We start from the raw sequence: 21,875 nt of genomic DNA, 5'->3' as shown, positions 1-21,875 counted from the left end.
GCAGAGTGAATACACTGATAATAATTTGTTTTTAATAAATTACATTTATAATAAAATTTCTTTCTTTCAGTATGGACCAATATTTACAATTTTTGCTTTGGGTAATCGTATTACCTTTGTAACTGAAGAAGAGGGTTTTAATGTATTTTTCAAGTCAAAAGAAGTAAATTTTGAAAATGCAGTGGAAGACCATATTTATCGAGCAGGTAAAGAATGTTTTTTTCTTTCCTTTATATTAAATATATAAATTATCTTTAAAACATTTAAATATATTTCTTTCATTTCACTTGAAATAATAGTATTATGTAGTAGATCTTGTTTACATTGTTCATTGTTGTCTCAGTAGTGAGCAATAGAATAATTTAGAGCTGCTTCCTCCCCCAAAGCTGAAAGAATAATAATGAATATGTATTAACTTGAATTTAGATAGTACTTTAAGCTTTACAAAGTACTTTTCTCATAGTAATCTTGTGAATTGGCTTGTACTTTAGTTTATAGTTTAGAAAACAAATTCAAAGAAAGTGCCAAATACCCAATCTAATAAAGTCTGGTAAGTTATTCAGTAAACACTGAGTAAGCACTTTCTATGTTTCCAGCATCTATTAAGCATCTACCATGTGTCATAAGCTATGTTAAGCATTGAGGATACAAAGAAAAATAAAAGATAGTCTTTGTTCTAAAGGAGTTCGCAATTTAATGGAGAGATATGAAAACAACATTGTACAAACAAGTTACATATAGATGTTGAATTTCTAACTAAAATAGACAATTTATGAGGCTAGTTACTTCTGAGGGAAAATGATTTAATACCAAGGCCATCATGTTACCATTAAATCAGGACAACTAACTACTCAGTGATTGTAGAGAGCCAGAATTCTGGAGAAGTATACTTGAAACAAGATGTTAACTCAGAGGAATGGATGAGACAATGGTTATCTAGTTTACATATATACTTAGTACTTAGCATGGTGATACAATGGTTCTCTGAGTTAACACATAATCAGTATGCTGGAATGATGTAATTACAATAAGGTATATAAGATTCAACAAGGACTGGAAGAGAGACATTCCATCTCCCACCATTCTGGTGACTCTTCTGCCTCCTGCACTCCTCCACTAAGACCAAGACAGCATCTGAAATTCCCTCAGAAAGCTAACCCTTGCCCCAGGAGAAGGAGACAGACTGTGAAGGAGATAATACTTTGGACTTTATTCCTGACTATTCTCATGGTGATTATTTTGCTGAAACCAAGGCTGGTCCCCAGACCTCTAGAGAGCTAGTCAGACGGCCCACACATTACAAGTGATTAGTGACAATTTGATATGTTTACACAACTTATTTTTGTAACAGAAAAAAGGAAAATCATACTGATTCATAGAATTTACAGATAGTAGTAAATTTAACATATTCAATTCTGGGCATGTTGGGGAACACAACTGGGAACTTCTAGGATGGGAACTGCGAATTCCAATATTTCATTGGTTTAAAAAGTATGTCTATCATTCTGCAAATCTTTTTTCAGAAACATCTTTCAGTGGTCTCTTAAAGATTTCTGCTATGGATCACTGAAAAGGATGAAGGAACTTATTAAAAGGAGTAACATGTGGTGAGCTGAGAATCAACACTCACTTCTTAGTTGTCTGTAAAGGGCAATTTGACTTTTTAGTCTTATGGTATCTAAATTAAATCCTATATTTATTTTATTTCTACAAAGATATATTTAGGCTGATTCTGACACATCTACTATTAAATCTTGTTAAAATATTTATTCTCTAAATCTGTAGGTAATTTAGGCCTAAAGGGATATTTATGCTAATCTGGCTTTTCTTAAGGAAAGGACACTTAATCCTAAGAAATCAAAGTAATATTGTTAACTGATTTAGAGGCCTCATTTTTCATAGAATAAATTATATATGATAGAGAAAATATACTATCAATAAGGAGGATAAAGATAAAAGAGGAAATTTTAACTGGGATTTGAAGGAAGCCAGGTAAGCCAGACTGTTTTGTTAAGGAGAGAGAGAGTGTCATGCATGGGAAGAGGAAACTAGTGAAAATGTTCAATCAGGAGATGGAATATCTTGTTTCAGGAACAATAAAGAATCCATTATCATTGGATCACAAAGCATGTTGGAAGTAAGTAGATATAAAATGACTCAGAGTAAATGTTAATAGCAATTGTTTCTGTTTTGGCCAGACCAGAGGGTCTTCCTCTCCTAGATTAAGTAATATTTATATCTATGATCTGTCTGTATAATTTTTTTGACTAGGGTAAAGAAAGCTATTTTGTGCCTCATTGTTTTACATTTTAATAGTATTTTATTTTTCAAAATACATGAAAAGATAGTTTTCAACATTCACCTTTGCAAAACACCTTGTGTTTCAAATTTTCCTTCCTCTTCCCCCCAAGACAACAAGTAATCTGATGATATAAGTTAAATCTATGCAGTTCTTCTAAACATATTTCCATATTCATCATGCTGTGCACAAAAAATCAAATCAAAAGGGGAAAAAACACAAGAAAAAAAAGACAAAAAGCAAACAAACAATAACAACAAAAGGTGAAAATATGATGCTTTTTTTGCATTTAGTCTCCATAATTCTCTCTCTGAATGCAGAACTTTCCATCAGAGATCTATTGGAATTGCCTTGAATTCCCTCACTGTTGAAAACAGCCATGACTATCATAGTTGATCATCACGTAATCTTGTTGTTGCTGTGTACAGTGTTCTCCTGATTTTTTTTTACTTCACTCAGCATCAATTCATATGTCTTTACTGACTTTTCTGAAATCAACCTCCTCATCATTTCTTATAGAATAATAATATTCCATTAACTTCATTTTCATATTCAACCCTTTCCTAACTGATAGACATCTACTCAATTTCCAGTTCCTTACCACTACAAAAAAGGAGGCTACAAACATTTTTGGACATGTGGGTCCTTCTCCCTTTTTTTTTTTTTTTGATCTCATTGAGATACAGGCAGGCGCAGTAAAGACACTGCTGTATTAAAGGGTATGCACAGTTATATAGCCCTGTGGGCATATTTCCAAATTGCTCTTCAGAATGCTTGGAACAGTTCATAATCCACCAACAATGCACTAATGTTCCAGTTTTCCCACATCCTCAAAAATGTATCGTAATCTTTTTCTGTCTTCTTAGCCAATCTGAGAGGTATGAAGTGATATCTCAGAATTGTCTTTTTTTTTGTTTGTTTTGTTTTTTTTTTAATTTTTATTTAATAATTACTTTATATTGACACTCGTTTCTGTTCCAATTTTTTTTCCCTCCCTCCCTCCACCCCCTCCCCTAGATGGCAAGCAGTCCTTTATATGTTGGATATGTTGCAGTATATCCTAGATACAATATATGTTTGCAGAACCGAACAGTTCTCTTGTTGCGTAGGGAGAATTGGATTCAGAAGGTATAAATAATCCGGGAAGAAAAACAAAAATGCAGATAGTTTACATTCGTTTCCCAGTGTTCTTTCTTTGGGTGTAGCTGCTTTTGTCCGTCATTTATCAATTGAAACTCAGGTCTCTTTGTCAAAGAAATCCACTTCCATCAAAATATGTCCTCATACAATATCGTTGTTGAAGTGTATAATGATCTCCTGGTTCTGCTCATTTCACTTAGCATCAGTTCATGTAAGTCTCGCCAGTCCTCTCTGTATTCATCCTGCTGGTCATTTCTTACAGAACAATAATATTCCATAACATTCATATACCACAATTTACCCAGCCATTCTCCAATTGATGGGCATCCATTCATTTTCCAGTTTCTAGCCACTACAAACAGGGCTGCTACAAACATTTTGGCACATACAGGTCCCTTTCCCTTCTTTAGTATTTCTTTGGGATATAAGCCCAATAGAAACACTGCTGGATCAAAGGGTATGCACAATTTGATAATTTTTTGGGCATAATTCCAGATTGCTCTCCAGAATGGTTGGATTCGTTCACAACTCCACCAACAATGCATTAGTGTCCCAGTTTTCCCGCATCCCCTCCAACATTCATCATTATTTTTGCCTGTCATCTTAGCCAATCTGACAGGTGTGTAGTGGTATCTCAGAGTTGTCTTCATTTGCATTTCTCTGATCAATAATGATTTGGAACACTCTTTCATATGAGTGGTAATAGTTTCAATCTCATCCTCTGAAAATTGTCTGTTCATATCCTTTGACGATTTATCAATTGGAGAATGGCTTGATTTCTTATAAATTTGAGTCAGTTCTCTATATATTTTGGAAATGAGGCCTTTATCAGAACCTTTAACTGTGAAAATGTTTTCCCAGTTTGTTGCTTCCCTTCTAATCTTGTTTGCATTAGTTTTATTTGTACAAAGGCTTTTTAATTTGATGTAATCGAAATTTTCTATTCTGTGATCAGTAATGGTCTCTAGTTCATCTTTGGTCACAAATTTCTTTCTCCTCCACAAGTCTGAGAGATAAACTATTCTATGTTCCTCTAATTTATTTATAGTCTCGTTCTTTATGCCTAGGTCATAGACCCATTTTGATCTTATCTTGGTATATGGTGTTAAGTGTGGGTCCATGCCTAATTTCTGCCATACTAATTTCCAATTATCCCAGCAGTTTTTATCAAATAATGAATTCTTTTCCCAGAAGTTAGGGGCTTTGGGTTTGTCAAACACTAGATTGCTATAGTTGACTATTCTGTCTTGTGAGCCTAGCCTTTTCCACTGATCCACTAATCTATTTCTTAGCCAATACCAAATGGTTTTGGTGACTGCTGCTTTATAATATAATTTTAGATCAGGTACAGCTAGGCCACCTTCATTTGATTTTTTTTTCATTAATTCCCTTGAGATTCTCGACTTTTTATTGTTCCATATGAATTTTGTTGTTATTTTTTCTAGATCAATAAAATATTTTCTTGGAAGTCTGATTGGTATAGCACTAAATAAATAGATTAGTTTAGGGAGTATTGTCATCTTTATTATGTTCGCTCGGCCGATCCAAGAGCACTTAATATTTTTCCAATTATTTAAGTCTGACTTTATTTGTGTGGAGACTTTTTTATAATTTTGCTCATATAATTCCTGACTTTTCTTTGGTAGATAGATTCCCAAATATTTTATGGTATCAACAGTTATTCTGAATGGAATTTCTCTTTGTATCTCTTGCTGTTGGGTTTTGTTGGTGATGTATAAAATAGCTGAGGATTTATGGGGATTTATTTTGTAGCCAGCTACTTTGCTAAAATTATGAATTATTTCCAATAGCTTTTTGGTAGAATCTCTGGGGTTCTCTAGGTATACCATCATATCATCTGCAAAGAGTGATAGTTTGGTTTCCTCATTGCCTACTCTAATTCCTTTTATATCTTTCTCGACTCTTATTGCCGAGGCTAGTGTTTCTAATACGATATTAAATAATAATGGTGATAGTGGGCAACCTTGCTTCACTCCAGATCTTACTGGGAAAGGTTCCAGTTTTTCCCCATTGCATATGATGCTTACTGATGGTTTTAAATATATGCTCCTGACTATTTTAAGGAAAAGTCCATTTATTCCTATGCTCTCAAGTGTTTTTATTAGGAATGGATGTTGGATTTTATCAAATGCTTTTTCTGCATCTATTGAGATGATCATGTGGTTTTTGTTTGTTTGGTTATTGATATAGTCAATTATGCTAATAGTTTTCCTAATATTGAACCAGCCCTGTATTCCTGGTATAAATCCTTCTTGGTCATAGTGTATTATCCTGGTGACAATTTTCTGTAATCTTTTTGCTAATATTTTATTTAAGATTTTAGCATCAATATTCATTAGGGAGATTGGTCTATAATTTTCTTTCTCTGTTTTCAGCCTACCTGGTTTAGGTATCAGTACCATATCTGTGTCATAAAAGGAGTTTGGTAGGACTCCTTCAATCCCTATTTTTTCAAATAGTTTATATAACATTGGAGTTAATTGTTCTTTAAATGTTTGGTAGAATTCACATGTAAATCCATCTGGTCCTGGGGATTTTTTCTTAGGGAGTTGATTGATAGTTTGTTCTATTTCTTTTTCTGAGATGGGACTGTTTAGGATATTTACTTCTTCCTCTGTTAGTTTGGGCAAGCTGTATTTTTGGAGGTATTTTTCTATTTCATTTAAGTTGTCGAATTTATTGGCATAAAGTTGGGCAAAGTAACTCCTAATTATTGCTCTAATTTCCTCTTCGTTAGTGGCGAGTTCTCCCTTTTCATTTTTAAGACTAACAATTTGATTTTCCTCTTTCCTTTTTTTAATCAGATTTACTAAGGGTTTGTCTATTTTGTTGGTTTTTTCATAGAACCAACTCTTAGTTTTATTAATCAATTCAATAGTTTTTTTACTTTCAATTTTATTGATCTCACCTTTTACTTTTAGAATTTCAAGTTTAGTGTTTGACTGGGGTTTTTAATTTGTTCCTTTTCTAGCATTTTTAATTGCAAACCCAATTCATTGACCTTCTCTTTCTCTATTTTATACAAATAGGCCTCTAGAGATATGAAATTTCCCCTTATTACCGCTTTGGCTGCATCCCATACATTTTGGTATGATGTCTCATTATTATCGTTTTCTTGGGTGAAGTTATTAATTATGTCTATGATTTGCTGTTTCACCCAATCATTCTTTAGTATGAGATTATTTAGTTTCCAATTATTTTTGGTCTACTTCCCCCTGCTTTTTTGTTGAACGTAATTTTCATTGCATCGTGGTCTGAAAAGGATGCATTTACTATTTCTGGCTTACTACATTTGAGTTTGAGGTTTTTATGTCCTAATATATGGTCAATTTTTGTATAGGTTCCATGAACTGCTGAAAAGAAAGTGTATTCCTTTCTGTCTCCATTACATTTTCTCCAGAGATCTATCATATCTAACTTTTCTAGTATTCTATTTACCTCTTTGACTTCTTTCTTATTTATTTTGTGGTTTGATTTATCTAATTCTGAGAGTGCAAGGTTAAGATCTCCCACTATTATAGTTTTACTGTCTATTTCTTCTTGCAGCTCTCTTAGTTTCTCTTTTAAGAATTTAGATGCTACCCCACTTGGTGCATATATGTTTAATATAGATAGTGCTTCATTATCCATGCTACCCTTTAGCAAGATATAGTGTCCTTCCTTATCTCTTTTAATTAGGTCAATTTTTGCTTTAGCTTGATCTGAGATCAGGATGGCTACCCCTGCTTTTTTGACTTCACCTGAAGCATAGTAGATTTTGCTCCAACCTTTTACCTTTAACCTGCATGTATCTCCCCGCTTCAGGTGTGTTTCCTGTAAACAACATATTGTAGGATTCTGGCTTTTAATCCATTCTGCTAACCGCTTCCTCTTTATGGGGGAGTTTACCCCGTTCACGTTTATGGTTAGAATGACCAATTCTGTATTACTTGCCATCTTGTTAACCCCGGTTTATGCTTTCTTCCCTTCTTTCCCCTTTCCCCCCCTTCCAAGTATTAAGCTTGTGAGCACCCCTTGCTTCTCACAGCCCTCCCTTTTTAGTGTCCCTCCCCCCGCCTTAGAGTTCCTCCCCCTATCTTACCCCTTTCCCTCCCAGTTCCCGTATTCCCTTCCGCTTAGCTTATTCCTTCCCTTTCCACTTTTCCCTTCTCACTTTTCAATGAGATGGGAGAAGTTTCACCATAGATTGAATATGTCTTAAGATTTTTCACTTAAAGCCAATTCTGAAGGCAGTAAGATACCCACTATATTCATCCCCCTCCATTCTTTCTCTCAGATATAATAGGTTTCCTATGCCTCTTCATGAGATGTACTACCCCCACTTTACCCTTTTTCTGGTACAATGTCCTTTCCACATCAATTTCTAGAACAAGGTATACATGTATTCTTTATACATCTATATAGTCAAAATATAGTTCCCAAGATTAATCTTTACCTTTTTAGATTTCTCTTGAGTTCTATATTTGTAGATCAAACTTTTTGTTAAGTTCTGGTTTTTTCATCAGAAATAGATGAAATTCGCTTACTTCGTTGAATGTCCATCTTCTTCCCTGGAAAAAGATGCTCATTCTCACTGGGTAAGTTATTTTTGGTTGCATACCAAGTTCCTTAGCCTTTCGGAATATCATATTCCAGGCCCTTCGATCTTTTAATGTGGATGCTGCCAGATCCTGGGTGATCCTTATTGTGGCTCCTTGATACTTGAATTGGGTTTTTCTAGCCGCTTGCAATATTTTTTCTTTCATCTGAGAGTTCTGGCATTTGGCCACTATATTCCTTGGTGTTTTGATTTTAGGATCCCTTTCAGTGGGTGATCGATGAATCCTTTCAATGTTTATTTTTTCCTCTGTTCCTATGACTTCTGGGCAGTTCTCTTTGATAATTTCCTGGAAGACAGTGTCCAGGCTCTTTTTTTCATCATGTTTTTCTGGGAGTCCAATGATTCTCAGATTGTCTCTCCTGGATCTGTTTTCCAGGTCTGTTGTCTTCCCCAGAAGGTATTTCACATTTTTCTCCATTGTTTGATTTTTTTGGATTTGCTTGACTGATTCTTCTTGTCTCCTCGAGTCATTCAATTCCACTTGTTCAATTCTGATTTTCAGTGAAGTATTCTCTTCACTCACTTTTTTAAAATCTTTTTCTAATTGTCCAATTGAGTTCTTTTGTTTCTGTGGAATTTTTTTCCATTTTGCCAATTTTGTTTTTTAGAGAGCTGTTTTCTGTTTCCAGTTCACTAATCCTATTTTTTCAAGGATTTTACTTCTTTATCCACTCTCTCTTTAACTTTCTCCAGGCTCTTTTGCCAAGCCTCCCTCTCTTTTCCCAAGCCTCACTCTGCTTTCCCCATTTTTCTTCTAGCTCCCTTGTGAGAGCCTTTTTAATCACTTCTATGAGGTTCATCTGTGCTGAGGAACAGACGATCTCCTCCTTTGGGGATTCACCTGGGGACTGCCTGTTTTTAGTCTCCTCAGGATTTAGAGTCTGCTCTCTATCTGTATAGAAGCTGTCAAGGGTTAAAGTCCTCTTCAGCTTCTTGCTCATTCTGTCTATTAATCAGAGACAAACTACCAAAGAAAAACAGAAAAAACTGGAGTCTTTCTTTGGGGGGGGGGGGGGGCTGGGTGTGTTATCGAGCTTCCTCTACAGACTGCAGGGGGCAGCAGTGAGGCACTAGCAGGACTGTGCTGCGCCTGCGCTCTGAGATCCCAAAGCGTGCTGAGTCACTGAGGGGGGGGAAGGGGGGGGCGGCCAGGTCCTGAGAGACTCCAGCTGTTTGGGGTTGTATTCTTCAGCCCCGGTGTTTTTAGCTTCTCTGCTGGGCTGTTGACTTGCTGCCGGAGGAAAGTATCCAAACCTGTAGCGAAGCTCTCCCCGCAGAGACGGCTACGATCACTCTCCACCCCCTCTCCAGTCTACTCCTGTGCCCTCACTGCCGCTGCCCGCCGCCTGCGCCCGATCTAAAACCGCCCCAGCCCTCCAGTAAAGACAGACCTTTCTTGGCGGATCTCAAGGATGGCTTCTCTTGGTAACTATTTTTTTTCAGTCAAGCATTGATTCAGAGGCTTGTAATGAAATGGATAGTGAGAGAAAGCGTGGAGCTTATGCAGCTGTAAGCCTCCTCTCCGCCATCTTAACCCTCCAATAGCTTTTTAGTAGAATCTCTGGGGTTCTCTAGGTATACCATCATATCATCTGCAAAGAGTGATAGTTTGGTTTCCTCATTGCCTACTCTAATTCCTTTAATTTCTTTCTCGACTCTTATTGCCGAGGCTAGTGTTTCTAATACGATATTAAATAATAATGGTAATAGTGGGCAACCTTGTTTCACTCCAGATCTTACTGGGAAAGGTTCCAGTTTTTCCCCATTGCATATGATGCTTACTGATGGTTTTAAATATATGCTCCTGACTATTTTAAGGAAAAGTCCATTTATTCCTATGCTCTCAAGTGTTTTTATTAGGAATGGATGTTGGATTTTATCAAATGCTTTTTCTGCATCTATTGAGATGATCATATGGTTTTTGTTTGTTTGGTTATTGATATAGTCAATTATGCTAATAGTTTTCCTAATATTGAACCAGCCCTGTATTCCTGGTATAAATCCTACTTGGTCATAGTGTATTATCCTGGGGATGATTTTCTGTAATCTTTTTGCTAATATTTTATTTAAGATTTTAGCATCAATATTCATTAGGGAGATTGGTCTATAATTTTCTTTCTCTGTTTTCAGCCTACCTGGTTTAGGTATCAGTACCATGTCTGTGTCATAAAAGGAGTTTGGTAGGACTCCTTCAATCCCTATTTTTTCAAATAGTTTATATAACATTGGAATTAATTGTTCTTTAAATGTTTGGTAGAATTCACATGTAAATCCATCTGGTCCTGGGGATTTTTTCTTAGGGAGTTGATTGATAGTTTGTTCTATTTCTTTTTCTGAGATGGGACTGTTTAGGATATTTGCTTCTTCCTCTGTTAGTTTGGGCAAGCTATATTTTTGGAGGTATTTTTCTATTTCATTTAAGTTGTCGCATTTATTGGCATAAAGTTGGGCAAAGTAACTCCTAATTATTGCTCTAATTTCCTCTTCGTTAGTGGCGAGTTCTCCCTTTTCATTTTTAAGACTAACAATTTGATTTTCCTCTTTCCTTTTTTTAATCAGATTTACTAAGGGTTTGTCTATTTTGTTGGTTTTTTCATAGAACCAACTCTTAGTTTTATTAATCAATTCAATAGTTTTTTTACTTTCAATTTTATTGATCTCACCTTTTATTTTTAGAATTTCAAGTTTAGTGTTTGACTGGGGGTTTTTAATTTGTTCCTTTTCTAGCATTTTTAATTGCAAACCCAATTCATTGATCTTCTCTTTCTCTATTTTATACAAATAGGCCTCTAGAGATATGAAATTTCCCCTTATTACCGCTTTGGCTGTATCCCATACATTTTGGTATGATGTCTCATTATTATCGTTTTCTTGGGTGAAGTTATTAATTATGTCTATGATTTGCTGTTTCACCAATCATTCTTTAGTATGAGATTATTTAGTTTCCAATTATTTTTTGGTCTACTTCCCCCTGGTTTTTTGTTGAATGTAATTTTCATTGCATCGTGGTCTGAAAAGGATGCATTTACTATTTCTGCCTTACTGCATTTGAGTTTGAGGTTTTTATGTCCTAATATATGGTCACAGAATTGTCTTAATTGACATTTTTCTAATTAACGGTGATCTTGAGCACTTTTTCATTTGACTAGAAATGGCTTTAGTTTCTTCATTTGAAAATTGTCTTCCATACCCTTTAAACTATTTATTAATTGGGAATGCTATGTCTCACTTCTTACTTAACCTTAATCACTGAATGAACTTTGCTCAGTCAAACTTAGACCTGTTAAAATCCTCAGTTTAAAAAGTTCGAGGTCCTACTGCCTCCAGGGCTTCCTGATCTCTCTCTAGCTTTGGAACCCAGATGGCTCTGAAGGGCAAAGTGAAGCAGATGATCTGGCACAGACTCCCTCAGTTAAATCCAATTCACTTGCATGTAACGGCATCACCTCCTTAATGTCAGGTCCTCTTTGAGAACGAAGGATAAATAACATCTTTTGACCCCTTGGAGACATATACTTAGTAGTCATCTTGATGTTTATTATAGCATACAAATCAAATACTTCCAATTTCTGTCTTTCTTCTTTTCCTTCCTCCCCCTAAAAGGGACCAGATGAAGAACAATGTGGTATAATGAAATGAGCCATAGCTTTAGAATCAGAGAACTTGGGTTCATAGACTAGCTTTACTACTTATCATATATTATCATGTTATTAAATTACTTTTTTTCTAGGCCTCATTTTTCTCACCTGTAAACTAAAAGAGTTGGCTAAATCACAGAATAAAAGATAACTTCTAAAGGTCTTTTCACTTCCAAGCCACCCATTAAAAAAAAAAAATCAATGACCTTTAGGACAAACAGGGTGGAATTTAACTATCTTTATTTATTTTTCATTAATAAGTAATTTAAAACATCAGGTATGAAAATACTTCTTATTCAATCCAAAGAGGAAGAAACTTACCATTTGTCTTTTGTTGATATTCTTTCCAGATCAGAATTATAAGATACTTATAAAATTTTATTCTTTTAACTTTCCCTTTACCATCTAGCTCATTACTAATTATACAGCCTAGCCACTTAAAGGTATATATACAAGTAATGAAAAACTATTTAATTCAAACATATTTATTTTTGTAAATTTTTATCTCTATTCCCTCAATAGAGTAATAATAATGATGTTAATGATGATTTTGATGAAAAATGAAAAACAAACCTCATGACAAAGATGTTCAGCAGAACAAATTCTCACATTAGCTATGTCCAAAATGGATGTCTTAGTTTGCACTTTAGGTTCACTGCCTCTCTGACAGAAGATAGATGATATGATTAATTCTTTAGACTCATAATTTATTACTTCATGAATTAGAGTCTTTCAAATTTATGTTTTTCTATAATGATACTGATATTGTATAAATTGTTCTAGATTTGCTCACTTCACTTGCTATCAGTTCATAGGTCTCCCCAGTTTTCTTTAAAATGATCCATTTCTTCTTCTTTGACACAGAATTATTCCATCACATATATATACCACAGCTTATTTAGTCATTCCCCAATAAGTGGGTTTCCCCTTATTTTGCAGATTGGGGCAATGATACTTAGAGCTGTTTTGAATATTTTTATTCATATTAGTCCCTTCTAGCTTTTTTGCTCTCTTTGGATGTATCTGACCAACAGTGGTATAATTCAAAGGATATGTACAGTTCAGTTTAATTTTTTTGGCATGGTTCCTCATTGCTTTCTGACATGATGGAACAAATTCACAGTTCTACCAACGGTGTATAAACTGTGTCTGTTTCCTCTTTTGTCATGTTTATCTGATATATCTGAGTTAAAACCTCTTCCTTTAATTTCTCTAATTATTAGAAGTTTGGAGTATATTTTCACATGGTTGTTGATAACATGAATTTTGTTCTTTGAAAACTATATTTTGAGGAATACTTTTCAGTCTTATAAATTTGAATATTTAAATTACTTATGTATTTTGTGTAGGAGAATTATATCAGATGCCTAGTATATTGAAGATGATCCTTAAAAAACATAATTAGGGAGGTAATTTGATGTAAAAAGATTATATAACAAATTTCAAACAATAGTATTGTATTGTTTTATGAATATTTAAGATGCTGCTTTCTTCCTTGTCATGTATAACCAAATTCTAGCTATGAATCATATATCTTATATGTTTAAAACAGACATTTACAATTTAAAATAATTTCTGTTTATAGTATCAATTCCAAGGAATATCTTTTTAACATTGCATGGTCCATTATATGGCCTAATGAAAAACAAAATGAAGATGTCCAATCTGTATCAGTTTAGTGAAAAGCTGATAGAAGGAGTACATGAACAATTGGAGAGTTTGGGTACTAATGGAAATCAGGATCTCTACAATTTAGTAAGGTAAGTAAAGTATTTTAATTTCTAAATTTTCTATTAAAAATAGGTATTTAAATTTGATATTAAGAAAAACATTATGATTTTAAGAGATTGTATGTACATCTAACCTTTTTATATATTGTAACTTTTCCTATTATGATCTCAATATGTCATAAGTTAGCATAAGAAATTAAATGCAAATTTTTTGGAGGTTAGATGACATGGAAAGAGGTTAGAAATTCAGAAACATAAAATATATGTATAGTATTGTATAATGTCAATAAAATTTTTATAATAAGATTTTGTAAATACCCTTGTGTGTGTGCATATATGTATATGTGTATGTGTGAGTGTGTGTGTAAAACCATGCTTTGTATGCTTCTATTTACACTTCTTTCTCTGGAGGTAGATAGTAGTTTCCTTCATATATCCTCTGCAGTTGATTTGAGTATTTATAATATTCAGAATAACTTAATAATAATTATTTTTTGAACAGTGTTACTGTATCTAATGTGTTCATTTTACTCTTCATTATTTTGTGCAAGCCTTTGTTAAAATCAGCCAGTTCATCATTTCATTACAGCACATACTAATATTATACTAACTGGACCAATATCCCATAGGTAGTCCTTCTCAGAATCAGGATTTAAATTTATATCACATGACTTTAAACTCAAAGCTTTCCCCACTAATTTATCCTAAATATATTTCATTTTGCTGTTTCTCAGCTAGTAATTTCTTCTCTTTGAAAAAAATTGTATTTCTATCTTTCTTTGTATTTGGCATTGAGACCATTCTTATCATTCATTGAACTCAGAGTACATATTAGGTGATGAAATTTTATGCCAAGAACTCAAACTCCTAATATGTACCTTTGGCCTATTGCCTTCTACCTTTCTCATCACCTTCTCCTTTCCTCTCTCACCGAAGATTTATAGGCATCAACATAAAGCTAGGAATCCAACTGCCAGCTTTACAAAAATCAAGTCTTTTATTGAAAATAATGAAGTTATTTCAAAAGCTAAGCATGAAGAGTTTAAAGTTGTTTTTTTTTTTTAACTAATTTTGAGTTGGGATAAAAGGTTCAAATTTAATGACCTTTTTGACTCTTCAACTTTCCCCATTCTCACAAGCCAATAAGTTACCAAGTCCTGCCAATATTTTGGTTTGGGGTTTTTTGTCTTATCAATGTCTTGCAGCTATTCACTCATTTCTGCTTCCCCCACTATTGTTTAAGCCCCCATTAACTTAGGAGTGTGGTAAAAGGCATTATTCTTACCTTGGTAAATGGTAGATATACTTTCTCCTTTGATATAAGTAAGAGAGAAAGGAAAGAATAGATGGTTGATAGTAATGATACTGAGTTCTAAAGACTGAGAAGATTATATGGATGACTTAGAGTCTGAATCATCTGGTATAGTGTAGTAATGGGAAACTTGAAAAGAAAGAAGACCTTGGGATAGGAAACCAAAAATAAAGATTGTGGAGCAGAAATCAGGATAGAGAAAACAGTATAGTATGGAATGAGTTTGGGGTTTAGAATCAGATCCGTTCCTTTGCCTATGACATTTTCTTAGTTTCTATGTGATCCTGGGTAATTTACATAAGCCATCTTTCCTTTATTAAATGAAAAGATCAATGAAGTCATCTCTAAGATGCCTTCTACTTTCCATTTTTTATCCTTAGGCAGATATCATTCAATTATTTCAATCATATCTGACTTTTTATGTCTCCATTTGAGGTTTTCTTGGCAAAGATATTGGAGTGGTTTGCCATTTCTTTTTCTAGTTCATTTTACAAATGAGGAAACTGAGGCAAACTGGATTAAGTGATTTGCCCAGGATCACACAAGTAATGAGTATCTGAGGCCAGATTTGAACTCAGGAAGAGTCTTCCTGATGCCAGGCCAGGCACTCTATCCATTGTGTCTGCCCTAGAAATATGATAGATATAATTCTAGTGTGATACCCATTTTGGAGATTGGTGAGTGAAGAAGAAATGACTTAGGTACTTTCCCTAAGTGATGGAGAACACCTTTTTTCCTACTCTCCACCAGAAATCATAGCCAGATAACAGATTTTGTTGCTCAGTCATTTTTTAAACTCATGTCTGACTCTCCATTACTCCATTTTGGAATTTTCTTGGGAAAGATATGGAAGGATTTTGCCATTTCCTTCTTCTACTCATTTTACAGGTGAGAACTAGGGAGATGACTTGCACAGGGTCATACAATTACTATGTGTCATAGGGAGAATGTGAACTCAAGAAGATTAATTCTTCCTAACTCTAGGTTTGGCACCCTATCCACTCTACCTCCTAGCTACCAATAAAGTCCCTGAGTAACAAAATATTAAAGCAACTTGACGGTGCTTTTCTCCGAGAACTCCGTATAAATTGTTTAGGATTTACTATTATTATTTACTTAAAATGAAATGATTATAAAACACATTCCTTCACATAAAGGTGATTTTTTTTTGGTGTCTTGGTTTAGATTAGCGTTTTTGTTCCCTGATAGAACGCAAGCTTCTTGAGACCAGGAGCCATTTTGTATTTGTCTTTGTGTCTTCCAAAATAGCTAATGACAAGCATATACTGGTACTAAGAGAATAATAAATATTTAATAAGAAAATAAATGAAGAAATACTTGTTCATTCATTTGTTCATCCATTGTTTGTTTGTTAGACTACTGTTGGTCAGTGGTCCCTTCCAACTATACAACCTTGTACTTATGATCCTATGATTGATTTGATTATTTGTTTTCCTTAGGAATACCCTGTATCCTGTCACAGTGAATGCTGTTTTTGGCAAAGGCTTATATCCAACAACCCAGAAGAAAATTCAAGAATTCCATGAAAATTTTAAGATTTATGATGATGGTTTTCAATATGGGAGTCAGATTCCAGAATGTTTCTTAAGGTAGAAAATTATTTTATCTAATTCATTCATGGACATAATTCTGTTCACTTGGTCATACTAAGGAAAGGACGACTGCAGTGAAGAAAAACTTAGAGACCACATAATGTCATAGCAAGATTTTAAGTATATGAAGAACAAAGATATTTCTTTATGATTTTATAACTTTGAAGTGCAAAGAGGAAATATTTTCTTTTTTTTCTTATTTTGATGAGGAAGGTAGGAAAATGAAATGTTAATGTTTTGTTCCTTTTTTATACTTCTTCAGTTGTAGTTCATTATCAGTTTTAAAGATGAGAATGTCATTATGCCTTAATTGCAGAGACTGTTAAAAACAATGAGAAACAGACATTGTTGTCCTTACTCCTTTTTAAAAAATAAAGTGCTATATGGGGATGACAAACTATTTCTCATAGCTGGCTTAAGTTAATGGTTCATTTTTCACAATATAAAATGGATATAAAAGAAAATAATTTAATACTAATGTTTTGACAGTTTTTGAATTTGTAATTGTCAAGTTTTTCCCACCCCACCTGTTCCTCTCCCCCTAAAGAAAGTAAATACATGTTTTCTTCTTCATTAATATATACAATATTTTCTTCCATTTATCTAAACTTAGTAGTACTTGTTCCCTATATATTGATACTTGTTCTCACAAAGTTTGCCATATTTTCAAAGAATCACAGAACTTAAAAGTTGAAAAGCACTTTATCCATCATTAAGTTCTGTTGGAATCTTTACAGACTGCTAACTCATTAGAGTTGATAGATTATTGATCTGATCTTACAAGGAGATGTTTTAGGCCAGAACCTGAAACAAGGTATTAAGTAGAACTAATTGATACAATGCTTGTGTTCACACCTTTACTCACTGGAGTTCACAAGTATGGGAGATTCACAAAGCAAACTTTGTAACTTTGTGAATTCACACCTCCCTTAGGTGTGCCTCCAAAAGGAGGAGTCAACCTTTGGGAAATCATATATAAAGAGGCTCTTAGCTTCAGAATAATTAGTTACTTCAGCTTAGAGAGAGTTCAGCTGAATTAGATTGGAGAGGAGCATGCTGGGACATACACAGAGCACTCTGGGAGATTGAGAGCCAGAAGTCCTCTCTCAGAGGCAAGAAAGAGTCATTCCATTTTCCACTTGGCTGGCTGGTGGCTGAAGAAAGCAGAGGCAGAAGCAAAGAACAATCTGCAAGAGCTCTTGGAACCAAGAGGCTGAAGGACAAACCTTTGGATTTGGAGACATTTGGAGGGAGCTCTTGGAACCAAGCAGAGAGATAGGCCTCTAAGCTAACCGGTCTATATTGGAGGCAATAAAAGATCTGAACTTTTATCACCTGGCTGTGTTTTGAGGTGATTATTACTTTCAACTGCAACTAAAGCTGCCTCCAGAAAACCTCCCCAAGAAACCTAACCTTCTCCCAGAGAGAACCATTATATTATTATAAAGAAGAACAAAAACTCCACAAAGTTTAACTCCTATACACAAGATATCCCCAATATACTGTACTTGACAAATGATTAGCCACTTATATGTGGAACCTTTAAGACCTTTAAGAGAGGGAACTCATCACCTTTTGAAATAGCCCCTTTCTAGAGACCTCAGATTATTAGAATGTGTTTCTTAACATCAAGCCCTAATGGCAAATTCCACCTATTTCTTCTGGTTCCTCTTATATTCTCCCCTCACCAGATCTCATCTAGGTTATCTTATTTTTTCTGATCACATGAGTCAAGTAGTTTAGCTGGAAAATATCCAGAGTGGAGCAACCAGAATGGTAAAGAGTCTCAAATTCCAATAATTTGGAATTGGACATATTTAGCCCAGGGAAGAGACTACTCAGTAAGGAAATGATACCTCTGCCTTCAATAATTTGAAAGGCTGTCATGGAATTAGGCTGATTTCAAAAGAACAGAATCAGAAACAATGGGTCAGATTTGCAAAGAGGGTGATTTAGGCTTGCTAGAACATTTTGGGATCCTTCAGAGGATCACAGAATTTGAAAATTGGATAAAACTTCATTGGCCATTAATTTTACCCCTTATACCAAAGGCATCCCCAGTTTGCCTTGACCAATAAAAAGGTTATCTACTTTTTTTCTTTCTTTCTTTCTTTCTTTCTTTTTTTTTTTTTGGCTGAGGCAATTGGGGTTAAGTAACTTACCCAGGGTCACATAGCTAGGAAGTGTTAAATGTCTGAGACCAGAATTGTACTCAGGTCCTCCTGACTTCAGACCCGGTGCTCTATCCACTGTTCTACCTAGCTGCCCCAATTATCTAGTTTCTTGTTGGTGATTTTCACCTCTTTCTTCTTGGAAACTTTGCTTCTCTTAATGCAGTCCAAATTTTTATTTGCTTTTTTTCTTTTTCCACTGTCAACTCATTTTGGTAGCTTCCAAGCTACCAAAATATTCATGTCTTTCTCAGAACACTTTCTTTCTATCCATACTTCTATCCATATCATACTCATGATATAGATTTTTGTACCCAAAGCAAAACTTTATATTTATTTCTTTTTAAGTTCATCTGATTATGTTTTCCCCTGTTCTCTAAAACAGAAGTATCAAACAGTTAACCACGGGCTGAATGGGTTCCTCAAAATTCCTGAATGCGTCTCAAACTAGAATATGATATAATTGAAAAATGCCTAACCCAATAAGTAAAACTACAGAAAAACATAGATGAATAGCTAGGTGGCACAGTACATAGAATCCCTGAAAGTTAGAAAAACTTATCTTAAGTTCAAATCTGACCTCAGAGACTTACTAGCTGTGTGACCCTGGGTAAGCTATTTCATCCTGTTTGCCTCTTTTTCCTTATCTGTAAAATAATCTGGAGAAGGAAATGGAAAAATACTCCAGTGCCATTGCCAAGAAAATTCTAAATGAAGTCATGAAGAGTTTGATAGGACTGAAATGACTGAATAACAGGAAATTTGTAGATGGTAATTGAGTTTAACACAATTGCTTTAGAATAACAAAATATATTAAGATTCTTACTGTCACATGGTATGTTATCTTATTAGCTTTGTGTCATTTGCAAATTTGATGACTATATTATATAACAAATGATTCAATCCAAGTATTTGATAACAGTGCCAAACAGTGCAAGGCCAAGCACAGATCCCTGGAGGACTCTATTAGAAAATTCTTTTCACAGTGATATGGTATCATTAACAATGCTGTCCTTTGATTCTTCTCATCCCACCCACTCTGAATCCATCCAGTTGTATTATCACCTAATTCATATCTTTCATTTTTCCCTCTGAAGCATTTTAATCCAGGGAATCCTAGCTATCTTTCTTCTGAATCCTTTGGAATCTGCTTTCCCCAAATCTAAGGTATATTCACATTATTTCACAAAGTTATTTTCCTTATCACAAACTCCAGAATACAATGTCACTTTTCTGTAGGAAATCATTGACAAGGAATCAAGGGAATTTATAAAATTCAGCTTTATAGCAAAGATTGCAAAAAAAAAAATTAGGCTTTCCAAACAATTCCACTGTCATCACCATTTCTTCCCTGGTATTGAGAATCACTTCTGAAATGGAATCTCCCTTTATTGATTACTCCACCTTTTGAAGTATGAATTTTTATTAAGGCAAGTCAAGAAGTTATTAGCTCTTTAATGGTTCTGCTTTTGTAATGGTTCTGCTTTTGGATGAAAACTCTATCAGATTTCTAGATAATTGAAGTTCCACATGTTTGTCATATCATGCCTCTGCCATAGGCTTGTGGTGTTTTCTAAAATCCTTATCTATTTCATCTTTCTGTGATGATTTCTGGTATCCATTGACAAAAATAACATTTCTTCCTATTTTGTTCATTTAAATATTCTTTATTTTGCATTTCTGCTCTATTTCCTGAAATTTCTCATGTGTGTATACCTTATTAACATACCTATCCTTTTACCTATCCTGTTTCTTTTGAAAAAGTTAGACCCATCCATAACAATGGTCTAGTAATAGGTTTCATCTCACTACTTTCCATGATTCCTATGAGGTTTAAGGTAGACTCTTTCTCAAAAATTAATGAGTGGAATTGGATAAAGCACTTTATATGAATCTGTTTTCTTCATCAAAGATAATTTACAAAACATATTAAGGCAACATCATCATTTATCTAAAAGAGGAACTCACAGAAATAATTTTTGTAGCAATAAAACACCCTCTACTATGATCTATGATTACAGTGCTAGCTACATCAAAAAATACTTTTAAAATGAATTTTTAACTATTCTTATCCCTCATAGAAACTGGACAAAATCCAAAAAGTGGCTTCTAAATCTACTTGAACAAAGAATTTCTGATCTAGAGAGTGTTGAAAGTTCAGATGATCTGGTAAGTGTTTTTTAAGTCTTTGTTAAATATATATAAATATTTAGTTGAATTGAAATATGGAATTATTTTGGGTTTTTCAATATAACATATAACATTTATTGACTACTTCTGTAAATACATTGCATCATTTTAAGAACAATGAGATATAAGACATAATGACCATCAAGGTGGAATAAGGAACAATATTTACCAAAAGTAGGATGTAAGACAGAATGTGATCATTTGAAGGAGATGCTAAAGAAATTGCTTTAAGAAGTGTAGTTGTGAATCTCTTCCAGGTGATGAAATCAGCTAATGTTTCAAGGAAGAGGCTGACTGATCCTTGAGTTATGTTTTAAAGAGATGATTTTAAGAATTGTTGGGTAAGAATATTGGGCAGGAAAAGAAAGTCCACCAAGACAGAAGGAATAAAGTGAGGAAAGGTAAGAAAGTGTAAAGAAAAAAGAAGGGATAGATGAAGTAAAGAGGAAAAAAAATTCTATAAAAGTCAATTTATCACATCTATAAATAGATTTTTTCTTTTTCAAATAGAGGATAGCATCATGGTGTCGTGCAAATAACAGTAGACAGAGTAAAGCTGCCATGGTTCTAGGTTCTAATCATTAGTATTACTATGGAAAGTAATTTCAATTCTCTGGACTTCATTTTCCTCATATATAAAATGAAAAGATTGAGCCAGATGATCTTTAAGATCATTTCATGCCTTCTACTCTTTAAAGAAACCATCAAAAAGGAGTCAAAGGAATCTATAAAATTCAGTTTTATAACAAAGATTGCCAAAAATAGGCTTTGCAACCTACTGTTTCCTGCTATTCTATGGATAGCACCTTGGTGTAAAGAAAGAAAAATTTGCAGTGGAGCCTTAAGTATTCTTTCCACCCAGTAAAATTATTTAATTATTTTTATTCATGGTACCAGAAAGTTAAACAAGAAGGCAGATCATGTTAGCAACCTTGCTTATAAAGTTGGGAAATTTTCTGTTTTATATCCAGATGGGGATTAGCCTGGTTTTAGTTGAGAATTTTGTGCCAAAAACTGAAAGAGAAATTCATAAAAATGAGAATAATAGGCCAACATTCACAGTCAGGACAATCAGAGTTCTGTTTTCCAAGGTTATGGTTGAAATTTTCCAAATAGTAAATTATCTTAGAATAATGTGCTTTTTGTCCTGCTTTGCAAGAC

General features: G+C 34.1%; 1 protein-coding gene across 1 annotated transcript in view; it reads left to right on the top strand.

Moving 5' to 3' along the window:
- LOC127561821 (24-hydroxycholesterol 7-alpha-hydroxylase) overlaps window positions 1-21,875 on the top strand; it is a 125,687-nt gene that overhangs the window by 10,444 nt on the left and 93,368 nt on the right. The window contains exons 3-6 of the mRNA XM_051997095.1: window positions 71-206; window positions 13,284-13,458; window positions 16,201-16,350; window positions 20,606-20,693. Coding sequence (XP_051853055.1) covers window positions 71-206; window positions 13,284-13,458; window positions 16,201-16,350; window positions 20,606-20,693 — 549 coding nt within the window. The remainder of the gene's footprint in view (window positions 1-70; window positions 207-13,283; window positions 13,459-16,200; window positions 16,351-20,605; window positions 20,694-21,875) is intronic.

The sequence above is a fragment of the Antechinus flavipes genome, chromosome 4 (assembly GCF_016432865.1).
Source record: "Antechinus flavipes isolate AdamAnt ecotype Samford, QLD, Australia chromosome 4, AdamAnt_v2, whole genome shotgun sequence".
Taxonomy (NCBI): Eukaryota; Metazoa; Chordata; class Mammalia; order Dasyuromorphia; family Dasyuridae; genus Antechinus; species Antechinus flavipes.
The sequence above is the reverse complement of the archived record's forward strand: the minus strand, read 5'-3'. Positions and strand labels throughout refer to the sequence as shown.